Raw genomic sequence first — 18,557 nt, 5'->3', positions numbered from 1 at the left:
TAGGCAAATCCTAGTCTCCCTTGCTTACCTAATTCAATATATGATAAGTCAATATCTTGTAAATAAGGTCTGCACCAAAGTAAGGCCATTTGGCGTGAATCCTCCCTTCGGTACCAATAACACGAATATTGAGCTCTTTTGCACCTTGCTTCAACCAGCGTAACTCACCACTTAGCCTTTGTGCGAATCGGTAGAGTTGATAGTGAAGCTCTCAGATGACAAACAACGCTAGTTTCAAATTTTTCTTCCATCCCAAACAGATGCTGAGCCATTGAGATAGTGAAACTGTCAGCCACTCCAATTAAAACGCCGCTACAAATTGCAGACACACCTGAACCAAAACACGGGCAAAAAGAAATGGGATATTCAGAGTCATATAGGTCCAAGGTGCTACATAAATTGTCATAGTTGTGATACAATAGTACAGATCATGTACATAGCATTTGTTCTCTACAGTAGCTGTTTCAGCTGAAACCTTTATGTGCTTTTTCCTGGTGTGACTAGCCACAAAATGCTGAGTTCAAGCCAAATGTGCTGCTCATGGTGCCTTCTCTATTACTACCGAAGCGGGGGTTCCTGCCAAAGGTCCTTACTTCGGACCAGACTGGGCAAATCCCTTCTTGTCACCAGATTGAGCAGGGGATAACTACTGAAGGATATGCAAGTGTATATGGTGGTGTGACCTGTCTAAGTATGGTACATGGTATGTCTGCAGCTCACTATAACTTGAGGCCTATCCTTCCATCAAGCCGAGCCTTCAGTATATGTCCTCGTAGTCATCCCCGATGTCAAGATACTTTCGTATTTCTTGCGGGTCTATTCCATGTTCGCGCGTGAAGTGTGATAACAATATGACGTAGTTGTCTTCGTCGCGTTTACGCTTGTTTTATCTTCGCTGTATGAAGTAACATTTATTAGAAGACACACCTGTCCAACGAATAGTAGCTTCTCGAGCCAAAATAACCGCTCGCTTCTTTTCTTCAACTTTCACAGGGTCGCATGCACCGTATGCTTGTAACTCTTGCTCTAGCGTGATAAGCGTTTGCTTCGCTGCATTGAGGGTCTCCAGTGCTCGAGTCCGGGAGTCCTAAGGAAATAGCATAGTATAATCAAGAACCAGATAGAGTTCTATGAAACAAACACTCTGAGGTCTAAGCGCCTTTTCTGCTTCTATGCTCGCACGTAGGTTGGCCAATTGTGTCTGAGATGCTAAGCGTGCATCCTTCGCTGCATCCAAACGGTTCTGGACCTGGTTGAAATTGAGCACGCATACACCCCACGTCTTCAAATGCGAACCCACAATAGCACCACGCTGAGAGGGAAAACTCCAGAAAACTATCGAGCACGGCGCAGAAGTGAGAAGAGCCTCGCCAATATGAGCGCGAGAGGCATACAATTCGATGATCCAATCTTGTCTGCCTGAACCAAGCCATCATCTACGAGAGATTGTAGAACTTCCTTAACGGTTTGAGATACTGTTATGCACCGATGCTCGTTTAGGGACTGGCGTGGGTATATGCGCTGGATGCAACAAGAAACGAGCTAAGGACTACATCCTCACCGATTCCCTTTAGCTTTGGTCCGAGTTTCTCTAATTCTTTCAACTTGAGGTCAATTTGACCAAACGTGAGCTCCATTCCGCGTGAGTTGGATGATAGAAGAGATGCTTACTTGATAAAAATCTTTCTGCCGTTCGAAGTAAGACAATGAACAAAGCATCAATCCACATATTTGGGAAGAAGTAGCATGTAACGCATACACTCTCATGAAAGATCTCCAGCAGCTTGACGCGTTTCTCTTCAGCAGAAAGCCCACGAGGTGCCTGCAAACACAACGATAAATTGATAAAGTAGAGAGCATTGTTCATTTACCATTTAGCAGTTGAATTTTGTGTAGCAAAAGCTTATTGTGGAAGTATGCGTTCAACGAAGAACAGAAGGGCGATCTGACGTGACAAGAATTTTAATATGCGTCCTGGGTACATCACGTGTACACGTCAATGTGAGGAAGTCACGCAAAATTCCAGCATAAGACCTGGAGTAATACCCATCCATCCATTATCACGCATGCAAAAAGTCAGTGCAAGGTGAACGAGCGAAACATACAATAATCAGCCTGCGAGTGATGTTTTTCCCAGAGCCACAAGTCCAAGCACTTAGGGGTGAATACTTTCTTCCAAACCGGATAAAATACATGACCGGAGGAAAGGAGTGTGGAATACAAACACAGGGAAAAGATGAGAGGTGCCGAAAATGGGTCCAATGCCATATGAAACAGGGGAAGTAGTAGTGTCCTGGTAACAATTATTGCGCGGTGAGTAAGCAAAGCATAACACAGAAACGTAAGCAGCAGGAATTTTGACATAAAGAAACCACAAAAAAAAAGAAGAAAGAAAGAGAGAGAGAGAGAACGATAAAAGAAGAAATGAATGTGGGGTTAATATGTATCCAAACAAAAAACACCTGAATGGATGCGCACACAATCCGATCCGATGTTATCGCAATAGGTCAAAGCGTTGGTCACCAGAAGGATAACGATAAGCAACAAATTCGGCATCCTGATCAACGAGCTCTTCGAGAGCTTTGCGAGAAGTGATTGACATTTTGGTGTTAACGCTGTGTCGCCATGCAGAGTGGGTATACCCAGTCGCCAGGCTCTCCTCTCTTCCATCGGAACATGGTGTGGCGAGCTTGGGAAACTCTTGCGAACCAAAAGGACTCGCAACAACAATTTCAGGAGGGGAGGTTTTCCTTCCCAACAGCGCTGCAAAGCCAAACTTGCTCTTGCGTTTGTGGCTAGGAGTGGGAAGAGCTGAAGGGTTCTCATCAATATGTTCTAAACGTCCAAGTGACCTCCTTGAAATTCCAAATTCATTATAAGGACCTGAAGATTTCAGGTGATCATACCCGCCAGTGATAGGCAGTGTCTGAATTCCAAGGTTCGGCCGAGACGTGATACCACTGAAAGATTGTCTCCTGGCTTCGGTACGGAAAGGGGCATGAGGAGGAACAAGGTCGTGCATGCCTTGGTTGGCAGCAACCTGGCGAGCATCGTATGTGTACAATGTCTGCGGCCGTGGCTCGGTAGAGTTTCCTTGTGGTCGAATTTTGAGTTCACCTGGGAGTGGTGGCAAGGACTTCTCCCTTGAAAGCGTGTAGGGTCTGAGGGCAACTGGCTTGAGCATCACGGTACCATCAGCTTGTTGAAGCTTTTGGCGCATGTCCGGTTCAGATGTGACAGGATGAACAAATTTCGGGCTGGGCACACGGGCAGAGTCATCCGCGACCCCTGTCCACTCGCCATTCTCCTTGTCTTCAGTATGACCACTGGGCTTTCTGCCGTCACTTGCTGTATCTCGATCAGCACCGGATGGACGTGATGACGTAGGCGAGGGTAAAATACTGGAAGGTGCTGTTGGAGGCGACATACCTGTTGATGACAAAGGATTTCTTGGAGAGGTCGTTGAAGGGAGCGAGGGCGTAGATGCATGTCGTGCGCCGTTAACATGTTCTCCTGGGCCACGGTCAACCAGATATGACAGCGGTGGAGGCGGAGCGAGCGGAAGATCATCTTCATGTCTATCTGGTGTTCGGGCACGACTGCTAACATCGGAAGATTCTTTGTTCGAAGAACCCTTCACAAGATTCCAGATCTTCTTGAGACCGTTTTTCTTCTTCTTCGGCTTGTCATCAGGTGTTGCTGTACGCTCGTCGACAGAAGCGTCCGTTGGCGGCCATACTTGACTTTGACGCTGCGATGGCAACCTAATGCCACTGTCCGCCGGTGAACGCACTCGCGGACCATTGGCTTCTCTTTGTAATGCAACACTAATAGAAAATCTAAATAACAAACCAATCATGGGGAAAGGTCCACGTACTGCATATCAACCATACTGCCTGACATTCCAGATGGAGCAAGACTGTCCTGACTTCTCCAACCTGAACTCAAGTTTCGGAATCCGAAAAAGCGAGTACGTCGGGGGGATGCTGAACCAGGACTGTGAACATCAGAAAAGGATGCCTGTGAGTATGCCTGTGGTATACTACTCTGACGATCGATAGGCCCTGCCAACGAACTAGTAGGCCTATTGGAACTGATAGCGGAATAGCGTGAGTTTGGCATCAGACCTAAACCACTATCTGTATGGGGAGCGAGGCTGTGCACGGAGTAGAGCGAGGTAACATCCATAATTGAACCTCGGGATACTTTTCTTGCTCGGCTCCTGTCACGTTTCTCTTCCTTCTTACGACGCTCTCTCTCTTCCTTCTCCTCTTTCCGAACATCAACATGTTCTACGATCATTCCATTCTCCAAGAGAGTCAATTCTCGCGACTGGGCACGGACATGTGAGCCCGCGTTACCCGCCGGAGAGGGTGAATGCGGAGCTTTGATCCGTACATGACCAATGTCATCCACTGGCGTAGAACTATTACCAAGTTCATAGGCAGAGCGTCGCAATTGTGTATACGTATCTCGCATCTTGCTCTCTAACTGCATGGATTCTTGCATAGCTCGGGCATGAGCCAGAGCTTCCGCTTCTAGCAATGTTCTCTGTGATTTGATGTACTGATCTAATGTCTGCTGTCGGGCAGCAGGTTCTCGAGGATTCTGCGAGAGTTTACGACAAGAGTTAAGCAAGAACTATGGAACAAGGGATGGCACTTACCATTGTCAACCATATCTTTAAGTTCTGTTCTGTCAGCCGTCCACCTCTTGCTCGAGGTTTTGACGAGTCAGTGGAAACAACACCCGCGTCTTCTTCTTCTAGTTCCCTCCGAAGAAGCTCCTCGTAAAGCACATTACTCTCGCGGTCCCAAACGCCAGGACCGGTGACATCGACATCAGCCATGTCCTGGTCACGCATGGCACATTCCACGCAAACCTCTTCAGGAGGAGGGAGGGGCGTCGGGGAGAAAACAGGATTGATAGGATCGGGGGCGGCTGCGGGGGTGATAAATGTGGGATGTTGGGCGAAAGCCCGGGGACTAGAGGAGATAGGAATAGTGATACCCATGTTGGGGCCGTACGATGACGAAGGCTTTGGACTGTTACTTGGTCCTGCACCTATTCCTGCTGCGGAGAGCAAAGGATGGCGAGGGTTGGCAGGAAGGAGGGCAATGGGGATGTCTCTTGTTGATGGTTGTCCTAATTGGGGCGGTGTAAGGGGATGCTGAGATGCAGTAACGGACCCCTGTGCAGACTTTGACGGATCGTTTTGAACTTCTTTAAAATCAGATGGTTCTCCTTTGGACAAAGACTGCGTGTTATCATCCAAACTGTATCTTTCAACGACACGACGGGCGGCTCCGGCTGGTAGAGCGTAAGAAAGAGCAGAGTCAGATTTGGGGTTCTGGTTCTGCTGTGCTTGGTCTGCGTGTAGTATTTCAGGTGTGGCCCCTTGGTCCTCTTTGTCGACTGGTGGCGAATCCATCTTTGCAGGAGGATCAGTTTTAACTTTATGCACACCATCAACTGAATCCGAAGTGGCATCCCACGGTTGTCGATTGGAGGAAGCCTGCATCATGGCGGCGGCTCGTGGCAGGTTTCTGGAAGCAGAAATGGATGGGTATCTGTTATCCTTGAAATCCAATTCTGAGATGGCGAGTCCTCGTTGGAATAAGTCTACATGAACGTTTCGAGGAAGGGCTGATGAACCGCTGTCTGTCCGTGGGGATTGGATGGTTGCAATCGTGGTCATGGCTGAGATAAACTTGAAAGAAGCTTCGAACGCCCGGGAAAACAAAAGGCCTGGCTCCTCGAATTCGAATTCGAAAATTCGGAAGACAGAAAAATTATGTGGAACCGAGAGCCACTAGAGTAAAGCTGCAAAAGGAGAACAATGTTGAGGAAAAGGTCAGGATTGCAGACGGGCTTGGGATGAATGTACAAAGCTTTGGGAGAGAGCCGTGTAGCAGTAAGCGCTGTTCTCAAGCGGTCGAAGTTCCCCGGCTGAGTCCGGAGTCCGTTCGGCTCATTCGGTCAAGGGGCACTGCTATATCTCCGTCTTATACCAGTGAGACTTCTCTCTCTCTTCACACATATGTTTTATTGTGCTCGTCTTACGTCCAAAAACTTCTAACGTGATCACGCACACATGACAGGAAGATCTATTACAAAGGAGAAGACTACATCTAGTCTCTAATTTACGTCCTTCGATCATGCAAAAGCCATTATTTACGGTACCTACCATTCAGTATCATCAGTTTCTGTCCACTTTTGTTACTCTCGTTTGCACTACTCACCAAAGAACGCTTTTCCTGTTTCTCCGCATCTTACGTTGCAGTTGTAACATGCCATACAGCAGCGCTTCAGCCGTGGGTGGGCAGCCTGGTACGTAGATGTCAACAGGTACGATACCTGTCGCAGGCGCTTTGTCAGAAGTCATGCTTTATCCCGAATGTACAACACCTACGGTCACATCCCCGGACAACAGAATACGAGTAGTGATAGTAACCCCCACCATTGGCGCAAGACCCCATAGAGATAACCCATCCTGTACACGCCTGTGAATCCCTTATCTTGAAACAAGAGAAAGAACATACGTGGTTCGGGCATCTGATCGTACACCTTGCGCAAAGCAGGAGCCATTTTGTTGGTAAGGGTACCAGCAACAATCATGATATCAGATTGTCGGGGACTTGCACGGAAAACGACACCAAGACGATCTTGATCGTAACGTGCAGCAGCCATGTGCATCATCTCTACAGCGCAACAGGCAAGACCTACAAAAATAACGGGTTAATCCAGTCCGCGCCATTTTGGTCAGTATCATATTGCTTCCTCACCAAACGTCATAGGCCACATAGAGCCCTGCCTGGCCCAGTTCACCACTTTGTCGAGCGTCGACAGTACATATTCTGCAGGACTCAGAGTGAGGTCGTGTACAAACGCAAACATAAATGCTACTCACCAGCTTTGTTTTTTGGTTGCTCTAAGCTAAACTGGTTCGAATCACGGTTGGCCAATGCGGTGATAGGTTGCGATGCTGATGTAGTTGACGATGGGATGGCTTCTGGTGTTTTGGCAGGCTTTGACGTGTGTAGAGAACGAGCTACATCAGACTGGTCAGAAGGTGTAAACTCGCAAGTAAAATGAATAGTTATTATACCGTGAATGCCTAGCGAGGACCTGAGCACAGCTGGTCGAAACGCATTATTCACTATGATATTCCCTGTCAGCTCCTACCTCAGATAGGGTCGTTCATTACCAACCTGCGTTTGTTCTGAATACCCCGAGCGACATGACGGTTAAGAACTGCGTTTATACGACGACAGGCTCGGATGATGACCACAAATCGGGCAGCCACAGTCGGAACAGTTTCGTTCTCACGCCTTTTGCCGAGGTGGCGCTGAGCGGCCGGCGCTCCCGATTACTATTTCCTTTTACGCCCGCCGAGGCTCCAGTCGTCATCTCCCCTAACAATCAAGATATTAATCAAGCTTCAGACTTTACACCGCAACTTGCACTGCAAACATTTGGTTCCTTGACACATGATGTTCATTGTAGTAGTTAAGAATATACACATGGAATCCATACAAAATGAAATACACAACAAGACTGCACACTGGCAAATAATCTAGGTACATAGCCATCCGAATACTCCTGTAATCCTGTAATGATGATGAGAGCTATATACAATGCGCGACAAAGAGATAAAACAATCCATTTGTAGACATCCTTCCACAATGATCAACTCGAATCTGATCACTAACACCGTAACCATCGATGACCCCTGACTTCCTTGATATCAGCCCGTTTCTCGGGGTCGGGCTCCAAGCATCTGCTCATGAGATGCAAACAGTCATGAGACAGTTGCGACCCGGGTTCTTCTGCTAGCACGATCCTCCCTTCAATAGCGTCTCTCTCTGTTGGAAATGGCGACATCCCAGTGAGCAAGTAAGACATCAACACCCCCAGCGTCCATATCTCCGCAGGAGGCGCTTGATACGGTTTCTTCTGGAGAACCTCCGACGATGCATAGGCCGTCGTCCCGTAGAATAGTTTGTGATAAGGACGGGGTTCTGATACATCGGCTATAGTAGCACTTCCAAAGTCAATTAGCTTAACCTGGTAACTCAATGTCAGCCCACCCGTGATGGGATCGGAAATGAGGTACAATTACTTTTAGGTCCTTATCAACCACCAGATTTTCATCTTTGATATCACGATGAGATATACCGCGACAGTCCAAATAGTACACAGCTTCAACCACTTGAGTTAATATATAGCGAGCTTGGTTCTCAGAGAGCCGTTTGTGCTGTGTTTGCTCGATGCACTCGAAGAGATCATGGGAGGCGCGTCGCGAGTAATGTGGCCGCGGGGGTAAATTAAGAGTGATAGAACAATCGTTCTCTGGCTCCGATAAAGTATGTGGTACATGGTTGTGAAGTTGGCTTTCGGCTATCTGAACGTGAACTTGAAGAGGTGAGGGATATAGCTGGTTGGAATATTGTGGAGGAGTGTCCGGCTCTGAATCAGTTGCTGAAACTTCTGAAGCAGAGGGCGATAGCAGAGGTGGCGGAGAGGATAGCATTGGCATCATAGATGGAGAGGAATCCCCATCTTGTCCTCGAGGTCTCTCGCTCTTCTGCCATGGAGAACCATGAAGCTCTTGAACCTTGAAGTAGCATACATTAATTGTGCCGAACTACCGAGAGAAATGCATGACGGAACATACCAAATAAAAGTACAGATCATCCTCGAAAACATCAAAACATTTGACAATGTTCTCATGGTCCATGAGAGTGAGGAGCATAACTTCGACGGGCAACCTGCCATATATCTCGTCTTCCGCCCAAGCTTGCTCGGGCACTTTATTTTTGATGACGAACTTGACTGCTACTTCAAAGCCTTCTTGACGATTAATAGCCGTCATCACGAAGCCATAACCACCTGACCCAAGTTCGTCACAGAGATGATACAAGCGCAAGAACGACGGATGAAGGGTATGTCCAGATGGGAACCGAGGAGAGTACTCGCGAGCACATAGGGCTGAAGAGTTGGGACCGCTGGAAACAGCTGAAGGCTTAAGAGTAGTGCTCATAAATAAGGAGAAGTCGCTGTCGCTGGATAGCAACAGAGACTGCGATCCAGCAGCGTACAAAGATGATTCGGCCTGCGAACTTGATTGCGGCAGTATGGGAATGAGCGGCCTCTCATTACAATCTGTGGCGAACAGATCAATATCTCTGTTGCCGTCGCCATACGCGTTGATGAAACTTGATGTGGCCTCAGCTGAACAGAAGGAAGGACCCTCTGAGGGGGATGTATAGTGACGATGTAACCCGTGGCGTGGTTGTGGGTGATTAAGAGGAAAGAGAAGGGGTGAAAGGCGACTGTCTAAGTCACTCTCGAGCTCATCAATTGAGCTGAAGCTATGATAATTGGATAACTGTGCTGCTGTCCTGTAGGTTTGGGCGGTGTTTTGATGAGGGAAACGCTCGGCGTGGTCTTGGAAAGCATCCCGGGCAGCATCACGCTCATCAGAAAGGTATTCGTGCATAGATGTCGCTGGGTAACCAAAGTCCGAGTCCATTGGTGGCAGAGCCTGGATAACGAACAGATGGGGACGTAGAAAGTAAGGCGAAACCACGTCCAGACGAGCCACGGACGCCCAGCTGTCTTTTGTAGGGGAAGAGGACAGACGCTTTAACGCGCTTGGAAGGAAAGTGAACCCGCGTGCACGCCAGAAGTTAAAGCATAGTTCATACTCTCCACTGGAATGCTACTATGTGGACTCGCCGAGACGCCGGTCGCCCTTTCCTACAATCATACCAACTTGCCACTTCACGTGGCGTGATCAGCAGAGGTACAGGTGACATACAATCCATCATTGGCCTTCCCTCGGTTTATTAAAAGCAGAGACAAGTAGGAGAGGTGTTCAAGGCGAAAGCTGTGACGGAGAAGAGATAAACGGCTTACGGCACCTCGACAATTGGACCCGCTAAGCGCTGAGCGCTGGTTCGCGGACTTGAACTGGTATTTTATTCATTGAACGACATGCGGACAGGACAAGCATCACAGTGGATTCTTTTGTATCGATAGTGGCAGGAATGCACAAAACCTAATCTCTAGTATTATAGACGTGCATCCTACTACTACAGCATGGCTCTGGACCAGGTGCAAGTCGTGCGATCTCCGCCAACTAGCGCTACTTGTCTTCAGCTAACGACCACATGTAGTACACGCCTGCGGCAGTGTTAGAACAACAAACTACACATATCTTGCTGTATACACTCACCCAAGCTTCTGTACGGCTTCCAAGTTTCGGTCAATGCTTCCATCTCATTCGGTGTCAACAGTGCGCCTCTGCAACAAAGCATCGTGAGAAGAGGACATAAGAGAACACCAAGACAATTACTTGATTTTCTTCTTGCCTCCAAGACGGGTCTTAAGCTCCGCTACAGTCAGTCCCTCGGGCAATGGCATCAGAGCTGAAGCGTGCGATGTAGCTTTCTGGACGTCGTTCAGCGTCTTACTGATGGACGGCGTGAAAAGAGGGGGAAGGGAAGGGATATTGGCGGAAAACGAGGGACCGCCATTACTGCTATCCCCAGTGCTGAGTTTCACAGGACTTTCAGACACCGGCGCAGGAGGCACAGATGATACATCCAGTGCTGGACCTTCTGGAGGTTCGTCAGATATGACTTGGTTTGTGCTCGACCCGAATGTAGGTAAAGAATCGGGGTCTGCAGGTGCAGTTATTTTAGTATCTTTCTCCTTTTCTGAAGCGCCATTGGTAGAGAGTTTCTCGGGGGACAGGATGAAAGGATTAGAAGGAGAATGCAAGGCAAGGACCCAGCGCAATACTCCACGTTGCACACCCAGATCTCCTGTTATATTGCAGTGAGCTTCTGTATCTCGGCTGAGTTTTTCAGGTACGTACCAACAGGAAGGATATTTGGGCGGCGCAATGAAAACATGGCGAACATGTCAACTATAGATAATACAATTTAAGTATAAAATAAGCTAATGGAAAGAATTGACTTACCAGTCCACTACGACGTTGAAGCATACGAGACTTCAGTAATTACATCTATCACCTCAGTCTCGAATAGGACAAACCTTGCCAATGCCTCGGACTTCTGTGAGCATTTGAGTTAACTCTTCATCATCTGCTTCAAGGAGCTTTTCAGTCGACAAACGACCATCCGAAAACCTTGCCGCCAGATCTTGGACTTCAGTGCAGGCGTGTTTTGGGTTTCGTGCATTAGACTCTTGTTGAAACATGCACTTTTGTTGTTCATGACTGACCATATTCGGCTTTCCGGGTGCTTAACCCTGCAGACTTGAGGACTGCTATATCGGTCTTTGCAACTCGAGAAGGACTTGGGAAAAAAGATGCTGCAGACTTAGCCTCACTTTGTGTTTGTTAACAACATCGATAATAAAGATTCAAATCAGGCTTTATCGACTAACTTGTAATCAGTCGCTTTCTCTGGCAAAGATGGGTTGTAAAGCCTGATAAATCTGTGGTTGATAGAACGCGCAGCTAGCCAAGATATCTGTTGGCCTCTGTAGATGGCAGTCAACACTGAGCCAAGCGCTTTCAAATAAACCTTCCTACAGGATTGACTGGACAAGAGCGCTGTCGCCAAGTTTCAGTTAACCGCGATCTTAGCTAGAATCTTGACGCTCACCGAAACGGGTGAACCTGTTCGAGTTGCTCATAAGGCTTGCATCTCAACTTGCTGAAAATATCTTCAAATCTTCCGTCTACGTTGATTAGATGGCGTTTTGCATCCTCGAAGGAAAAGCTGAGTACAGCAGGGACAAGCGATTTTTCTATTGGGTCATCAGACTTGGAAGCCTCGGGAACAGGTGGAAGAACAAGCGGAGTGCTGGGAGGAGCCTCATCTACACGAGCTTTTTTCGCTTTTGGCGTGTTCTTGGGGGTGCTTGCTGCTGCTGCTTTTCTCTTGTTTGTTGCAGGCGATTTAGCGGTCTTGCTGCTGTCGACTTCAACGGATGTTGTGTTCACTGTAGCTGAACGGCTGGCTGAACGGGTGACTGGCATTTTTGTGATAATGCTTCTTAGACCTCTCAGATTCAAAGGCAGCAATCGCATGCACAGGACAGAGGCAGAAAGCTGAAAAGTGACACAAGCTTTATTTTCTGAGTCAGAAAAGCTTTGGGCGCTATTTCGCACCGAAACATGTGGGTCATTCAGCAACTGACAGAAGGGCGGCAATGGCCGACGCTACGGCCCTCCACTTTCCCTACTTAGGCTGAGCCCCTTATTTATTTGGCTCCGATGGCGTCAGCTCAAACTCAAGCTGCGTTCGCTGCGCATTCTCCCTTTCACCTTATCTTCCTACCATCAAGTACCAGCATCTTTGTATCAATATTTCACTCGAAATGGCTTCTGGAAGTATGTTCTTTGCTTGCAATAACTTGGTGCCATTGCCCTAACGATCGGCGGTCGGACCAACAGGGTATATCGTAACTTTTGCGGATTCAGCGACGGACGAGCAGATAGCCCAATCTATACAAGGTCTCGAGAGTAATGGTAGGCCCCAATTCTTGTTTTGTGTCGTGGGTCATGACTAAGTTATACCGATCTGCCAGGCGGAGCAGTTCAGAATCGCTACAGTCTCTTAAAGGTCCAATTCTTTGTTATCGAAGGATCATCATCTGAATGTACATCTGCAGGGCTTCTCAGCTGTGATACCCGAGTCGTATCTCAGTAGCTTCAAATCCGCCCAAGGGGACTTGGTCTTATCAATTGGTGGGTATCTTGTGCGACAATCCTGAACTCGGGCTGAATGATGCTGGCATATAGAACCCGATAGCGTCGTCACTATCCAGTGATCGTGTAGCAGTAGCTGTACAAGTAACAGGTCTATGTATCAAGGAGATGTGTGTATGCGTGTATGAATGATGGATGTGGTACTCCCTTCGCTTCGTTACTAGCCAGTAAGGCAGTGTATACTAAGTTGACCTCCATGGGCTATGCTATCACCGGGAACTGCTCCAAGACGCTGATATACTTGGAGTAGCTAGTGGCCTATTGATTTCTTTGCCCCATTAGATATCTTCACACCGTCTTGACGTATGGGCTGGTACCACGAAAGGCAAGATGAACAGTTGACCTCCCAATATGGAGCCCTAAGCTGAGCGCTGGACTATTTTGATGAGGCAAGCTTCCTTTTCCAATTCATCGCTATCGTATACTGATATATATCGCATCGAAGATACTCTGTTCGACTTCTGATCCGAATTGCACTAGGTTATAGGTAGGATTACAGCCCCCTTGCACTCACCATACTTTTCTCGCTCCTACCACCACCAATCATTTCCAGCATGACTACTGAATCAAGTACGTCTTGTACCATGGCACCGATCTAGTCTTGTCACACTCAATCATCGGCAGAGTATATTGTTCTCTTTGGAGAACCTGTAACAGAAGATCAAATAGCACAATGTATAAAGGACCTCGAAAGCCTTGGCAAGTCTATTCAGTTTCGTATCGGCATAGATTGTGGGCAATGGCTCATTCATATTTCTTGGATAGGTGGAGTAGTGCTGGAGCGATACACGCTCATCAAGGTTCGCCTAACCCCTTTCTTCGATTAGTCACGAGTGGAATTTCACAGATTAGACAGGGTTTCTCTGCGACGATACCGCCTGACCATGTCAACGACTTCCAGTCAGCCCAAGGGGACATAATCCAATCCATACGTTAGTTCATTGCGTACTCAACTTATGCACAACCTCACCCAGACTACTATCCAGAACCCGATGGCACTGTCACCATCCAACAGCCTAATGAGCACTGATCAAATTCATGTGTCGAGTATTGACTATAGGAAGAATGTATGTATGATTGCAATCTGTGATTAAGAAGTACAGTGAATAAAAGATTAACGACTGAGATGACCAATGACAAACGCGATGCTATGTTCCACAATAAGATAGCTTAAGTACGATAGGAAAGAACGTAAATAGTCGTGAGCAATGCACATCAATGGGAGAAAGAAAATTAATGTCCACGAAGAGTAAGAGAGTAAAGAACGGCTTTGCATTTATGCAATCAGTATGTAGCAATCAAGCAGCTTCCTGTTCAGGCAGTTGATTAGACGACGGCTCGTCATGAGCTTCTTCTTGACCATCCTCAGAAGGTGGAGAGCTAACGACAAGTTCGGGAAGGACGGGTGGCATGGCTGCGATGGGGTTGGAATGGTCAACGATGCCACTGCTCTCGTCAGAGTAAGCAGAAGAAGGACGGGGGATCTCCGTTGATGGTTTCACGGGGGCTGAAACATCACCCTCGGTCTTATCCTCATCATGAACAACCACCTTGGGAGGTGGTGGGGGAGGGAAATCCCATGCGCGAGGAACCTATTAAAATAAAATAAACAGGTGAGCTATATATATTGGGCGAGGGGTAAGCATATGTTCCTACCATGGCAGCAGGCATGATCCTGAGGCGAGTGAATGAGCTATGAAATATCTATAGTTACAATATAGGACATACCATGTGGCAGCGCAGACAACTCCATGACCTTTGTTCTCCTTCTTGATAGAGTCGAACTCAAAGTCTATGAACTGACCGATATAGCGAACAAAAGGAAGGACTTCGCGAACACCGTTATTGATGACGGATAGCGCGGTCAAAAAGTTGATGACGGCGCCTGATACAGACTTCGCACTCTGTTTAACAAACTATCAGTATGAAGAATGCGAAAGCTGATGGTGGACCAACATCAAGGTACGAAAGGGTAGTAGGAGGAAGGACGACCTCGAGGCCCCACCAGTCTTAAAAACAATTGATGTTAGGAAACCTTAGATATAAAGGAAGAATACACACAGGTAAGAACAGATATTCTGTCTTTAGGGGGATATACACCTAAAGGCACAGCGTATGAGTAATAATTCCGTTGTGATAATATATAAATAAAAATAAAATAAAATAAAAAATAAATGTAGCTTACCTGTATGGTCAGGAAGGACCGCCTTCCCCGTGGCAAATCCAAGAGCCATGAGTTGTGGAGTGATTTGCTGGATGCCGTTGAGGACGGTCTCCGCTGTAGGTAGGGACCCAGCCAACAGACCCTCACCATCTCCAGGTTGACCAATGCCAAGGCCAGGTGAGGTTATCAAACTGACGAGATGCATGTCCTGGATGACCATTGACAGCGAGCTGATAGAGGCGGTGATCACGCTGGGGAAATCACAATGGGTTGTATCATCAGCCGTGGCGTCTTTCGTCAGACGAGAGAAATGACGCTCATGCGCCTCAGCATCGGTTGCGTCGAGGCAAACAGCGTGTATTGGACCATCGTTATCCCTCTCTTCCTCGTCCACACCCTTAGAGTTGAAAGCCGTAGACTGGTCGGTGATAGGAAGAGCACGGAGGTGAGCGATGACTTTATTTGCAGACTTGCGCTGCATAAGTTGAGACTTGACACGACTTATTTCAGGTTTCGTGACGGCCTTTGTGGTCTTTGGAGGTGCTGGAGCAGCAGCACCGACGATGAGGGAGCGAACTATCAGAGCGGACTGCTTGGCTCTCTTATCCGAGTTTGAGAAAGCAGGTCTGGCGATACGTTTAGCATGTGCTGCCGAAGCACGAACTTTCTTGTCATGCTCCTGCTCGGTGGAGAGGGCAGGTTTGTGTTCATTGGTACGGTTGGATAAGAAGGTGAAGGAGCGGAAAGAGAATCGACGGGCGTCGGGACTTGATTGCTTGCCATACGGACTGGTATTTGGCGAGTCTAATACGGTTGGTGAGAGAAGAGGCGAGTCCGGTAAAGGTGTATCCTTGGGACTCAGTGGAGTGCTGGCACTGGCAGCAGGTATATCCGTCTGCGAAGAGTGTAAAGACACTTCGGTATGGGCTGATCGCGTCTCGAGAGGTTCCGGAACAGTGCTGTCAGGCGTTACTGCGGCCTCTGGCTGCTTCTCTGATGCTTTCGTCACCTTCGGGGACTTTGGCGAAGATTTGAGAAATGTCAGCATGTCGGTGAGACTGAGCGTAGGAGGGTATATGGCAGAAAGGAAACAAAAAAATAATTACAGAGGTCGCCGTGTCTGTTCTTATAGTATCATGCAAAGCTTCCGCGTGAGAATCCCATGAGGGCTAGCTCTCCCTGGTTTGTCTCATTCAGTCCCTGAGCTAAGCTTGAGACCAGCATACGCCAATTCAGACCTCGCTGCCGACTGGCATCAGTGACATCCTGCATCTACAAGTGAACTGGAAAGGATTTGCGCTGTATGGCGCCAAGGATGGTCAAATTGTCCAGATCGTGCCAGTGGCGCCTGCAGATAGCGCGTCTAAAAGCCGGGCTATGACTTTCGTATTCAAGTTTAAATTTCGCGGTGACCTAAATGTGATTCGAATTTCGAATAATTATAGGTGCATCGGTCATCCACAACAGTGGCCGAACTCGTCTCGACAAAGTATCAGTCATCTTTGACACACTTCTCGAAAGCGTGTCACGGTTTCTGGATTCACATGGCTATAAAAGCACACTCACAACGTGGTCACGGTGCTACCTCGGCTTTCTAAACTTTCCCCAAGCGCTAGGATGTTGAATTGACCCTCCAACGAACAGACCATGACCGTTCATCGTGAAATGACTTCCACAACTCTCGCCAAGAAGTCTCTTAGAGACATTGTTCAGTATGTCGTTGTACCATTCTATTCACTTCTGGGCCGATCTAATCATGAGGCACGTATTTGATTTTTGGGTGTATATAGTCATTTTACCCCTGCGTGGTTTACTGTGACAATGGGTGCGTTAAATCGTCATTCCCATTTCATGTCATTGCACACTCGCCACAGAGACAGGCTTAGGCTGCATGCTTGGAGTTTGATTCCTATACCATCTAAAATGCCTTGCATAATTTCGGTTGTTTCGTTTGGCTGACTTTTTACTCTCGAAGGAACTGGCGCTATCTCCATGCTTTTTCACAACTATCCATATGGCAATGAATCGCAGCCAATGAAAGCCTTCACTTTCCTGTTCTTTTTCTTGAATCTTGCGCTGTTTGTTCTCTTCACGGCCGTGAGTGCAGCGCGATTCATATTATTTCCCAAGATATGGTCTCGAATGCTACGACATCCTGTTCAAAGCTTATACCTCTCCACCTTTCCAATGGGGGCCACCACGTTAATCAATGTCGCTATTGGTGACATTTTTCTGACATACGGTTTTGGTGGAAAGGCCTTTGTGTATACTATCTGGAGCCTTTGGTGGCTCGACGTTGCCTTGTCCTTTATTTCGTGCTTTTGGCTGATGCACATCATGTTCGTTCATTTGTTCAGCTATATGGTAAAGCCCTTACTCTTGTGCCACAGGAAAACACGCCAGGAACACTCGCTGAAAACGATGACAACTGCTTGGATATTACCAGTTGTCCCACTGGTAGTCGGGTCGTCGACTGGCGGCGTGATTGCTCCCGCCTTGCAGATATACTCGCCATCCCACGCATTACTTACTATCGTATTCGCGGTCTTCATGGTCACAATTGGTCTTTCCCTCTCACTGATGATGCTCACTATCTACATACTCCGACTCGTGGTATACGGCTACCCCGCTGGGATCGGTATTCTATCCTCCTTTTATCCTCTTGGCCCGTCCGGGCAAGCTGCATACTCTATTCTCCTAATTGGACAGTCGTTGCAGTCTCTCTTACCGCTGAACTATGGTGACTCTGATTTCCTGCGGTGGAAATTTGTAGGAGACACTTTCAATGTTTTTTGCATCGGGATTTCTGTCGTACTCTGGTCATTTGCCACTATGTGGATCGTCTATGCAGTGTTAGGCATCCAGCAAGTTGTTCGCCATGATCACGTTCCATTCAAGCTGTCCTTCTGGTCAATGATATTCCCTAATGTACGTTACGTTCTCATGCATGTACATGCTGATCGTGCCTGTCAGTACTGATCAAGATCAATCTTTTGATAGGGCGTCTACGCAAACCTGACGATACAGCTTTCACGGACGTTCGACTCGCCGTTTTTCAGGGTTTATGGTGCTATATATGCTGCGGGGACGTTGTTGCTGTGGATATGTGTCGCTGTCCCTACTGTGTGCTTGATTCCAGGAGGTGTGATTTTCGATGCCCCCTGTTTAGAAGAAGTGAGCGTGTTGGAGCCGCCCAAAACCGAAGTCGTAGGGGAAGTATAAGAGAGCTTGTCACTATCCCATCTGACTGCTTCCGCGAACCTCTTCTCAAGGTTCACCTAGAGTTCTTGTCCTGTACGTTGTTTTCGAATTAAATACTACAATATTATATGCTGGTTAATCGGATGAAACCGGGAATCGGATGCCGGATAGCCGACTGGATGTGTCTTGAGTTTCGGAGCTTACTTACTCACATGACTTAACTTTATTCGGAATTCGCCTAGGGAATCTCCTATTATGGCAATATGTCGTTTCTTGTCCATACGCCACAACTCGCATTTCAAAGGTTCATTCACCTCCACGAATACCTTTTATCCTTCCGTCGTACAAGAAAGCAACGCGGATATCATAACAATAGATTCACCATCCACTTTCAACGTTATACAGTGCTTCATGACTGCACGCGGTCGATGCGGAGCTCAACGT

At 47.6% G+C, this 18,557-nt stretch overlaps 10 protein-coding genes across 10 annotated transcripts; 3 read left to right on the top strand and 7 right to left on the bottom strand.

Moving 5' to 3' along the window:
• Positions 1-28: 28 nt before the first annotated feature.
• SERLADRAFT_388443 (uncharacterized protein) lies at positions 29-376 on the bottom strand (the record flags this gene model as incomplete). The annotated part of the gene is made up of 3 exons (XM_007317924.1): positions 29-105; positions 169-263; positions 332-376. Coding segments are annotated over 3 exons (217 nt in total), but the record flags the coding sequence as incomplete, so codon positions are not given.
• Positions 377-654: 278 nt separating this feature from the next.
• On the bottom strand, positions 655-1,927 carry SERLADRAFT_466593 (uncharacterized protein; the record flags this gene model as incomplete). The annotated part of the gene is made up of 9 exons (XM_007317923.1): positions 655-864; positions 928-1,087; positions 1,142-1,249; positions 1,301-1,335; positions 1,395-1,475; positions 1,562-1,604; positions 1,672-1,686; positions 1,760-1,822; positions 1,872-1,927. 9 exons carry the CDS (start codon positions 1,872-1,874, stop codon positions 758-760), a joined length of 615 nt encoding a protein of 204 aa, XP_007317985.1.
• A 230-nt stretch (positions 1,928-2,157) lies between these two features.
• Positions 2,158-5,698, bottom strand: SERLADRAFT_448770 (uncharacterized protein; the record flags this gene model as incomplete). The annotated part of the gene is made up of 5 exons (XM_007317922.1): positions 2,158-3,827; positions 3,878-4,608; positions 4,667-5,070; positions 5,095-5,431; positions 5,456-5,698. 5 exons carry the CDS (start codon positions 5,696-5,698, stop codon positions 2,495-2,497), a joined length of 3,048 nt encoding a protein of 1,015 aa, XP_007317984.1.
• Positions 5,699-6,076: 378 nt separating this feature from the next.
• On the bottom strand, positions 6,077-7,278 carry NdufS7 (NdufS7, NADH:ubiquinone oxidoreductase 20 kd subunit; the record flags this gene model as incomplete). Its single annotated transcript, XM_007317921.1, has 8 exons — positions 6,077-6,183; positions 6,243-6,357; positions 6,413-6,493; positions 6,543-6,722; positions 6,786-6,857; positions 6,911-7,051; positions 7,109-7,159; positions 7,212-7,278. The coding sequence occupies 8 exons, from the start codon at positions 7,240-7,242 to the stop codon at positions 6,171-6,173; spliced, it is 684 nt and encodes a 227-aa protein (XP_007317983.1).
• A 210-nt stretch (positions 7,279-7,488) lies between these two features.
• SERLADRAFT_466583 (uncharacterized protein) lies at positions 7,489-8,550 on the bottom strand (the record flags this gene model as incomplete). The annotated part of the gene is made up of 2 exons (XM_007317920.1): positions 7,489-8,067; positions 8,123-8,550. 2 exons carry the CDS (start codon positions 8,540-8,542, stop codon positions 7,708-7,710), a joined length of 780 nt encoding a protein of 259 aa, XP_007317982.1.
• A 1,453-nt stretch (positions 8,551-10,003) lies between these two features.
• SERLADRAFT_415259 (uncharacterized protein) lies at positions 10,004-12,082 on the bottom strand (the record flags this gene model as incomplete). Its single annotated transcript, XM_007317919.1, has 10 exons — positions 10,004-10,188; positions 10,241-10,308; positions 10,361-10,832; positions 10,886-10,936; positions 10,991-10,997; positions 11,065-11,216; positions 11,254-11,360; positions 11,419-11,514; positions 11,567-11,587; positions 11,640-12,082. 10 exons carry the CDS (start codon positions 12,065-12,067, stop codon positions 10,151-10,153), a joined length of 1,440 nt encoding a protein of 479 aa, XP_007317981.1.
• A 173-nt stretch (positions 12,083-12,255) lies between these two features.
• Positions 12,256-13,007, top strand: SERLADRAFT_388423 (uncharacterized protein; the record flags this gene model as incomplete). The annotated part of the gene is made up of 5 exons (XM_007317918.1): positions 12,256-12,370; positions 12,434-12,508; positions 12,568-12,602; positions 12,652-12,727; positions 12,782-13,007. The coding sequence occupies 5 exons, from the start codon at positions 12,358-12,360 to the stop codon at positions 12,808-12,810; spliced, it is 228 nt and encodes a 75-aa protein (XP_007317980.1).
• A 295-nt stretch (positions 13,008-13,302) lies between these two features.
• Positions 13,303-13,778, top strand: SERLADRAFT_369213 (uncharacterized protein; the record flags this gene model as incomplete). Its single annotated transcript, XM_007317917.1, has 5 exons — positions 13,303-13,318; positions 13,373-13,447; positions 13,514-13,548; positions 13,605-13,680; positions 13,735-13,778. 5 exons carry the CDS (start codon positions 13,303-13,305, stop codon positions 13,776-13,778), a joined length of 246 nt encoding a protein of 81 aa, XP_007317979.1.
• Positions 13,767-15,960, bottom strand: SERLADRAFT_415258 (uncharacterized protein; the record flags this gene model as incomplete). The annotated part of the gene is made up of 6 exons (XM_007317916.1): positions 13,767-14,340; positions 14,405-14,423; positions 14,477-14,652; positions 14,705-14,757; positions 14,810-14,848; positions 14,934-15,960. 6 exons carry the CDS (start codon positions 15,958-15,960, stop codon positions 14,047-14,049), a joined length of 1,608 nt encoding a protein of 535 aa, XP_007317978.1.
• A 385-nt stretch (positions 15,961-16,345) lies between these two features.
• Positions 16,346-18,254, top strand: SERLADRAFT_466572 (uncharacterized protein; the record flags this gene model as incomplete). Its single annotated transcript, XM_007317915.1, has 5 exons — positions 16,346-16,624; positions 16,703-16,737; positions 16,888-17,251; positions 17,303-17,840; positions 17,913-18,254. The coding sequence occupies 5 exons, from the start codon at positions 16,560-16,562 to the stop codon at positions 18,132-18,134; spliced, it is 1,224 nt and encodes a 407-aa protein (XP_007317977.1).
• Between the last annotated feature and the right edge of the window lie 303 nt (positions 18,255-18,557).

The sequence above is a fragment of the Serpula lacrymans genome (genome assembly GCF_000218685.1).
Source record: "Serpula lacrymans var. lacrymans S7.9 unplaced genomic scaffold SERLAscaffold_6, whole genome shotgun sequence".
NCBI classification, from domain to species: domain Eukaryota; kingdom Fungi; phylum Basidiomycota; class Agaricomycetes; order Boletales; family Serpulaceae; genus Serpula; species Serpula lacrymans.
Note: the sequence above shows the minus strand (reverse complement) of the source record. Positions and strands in the feature narration are given on the sequence as shown.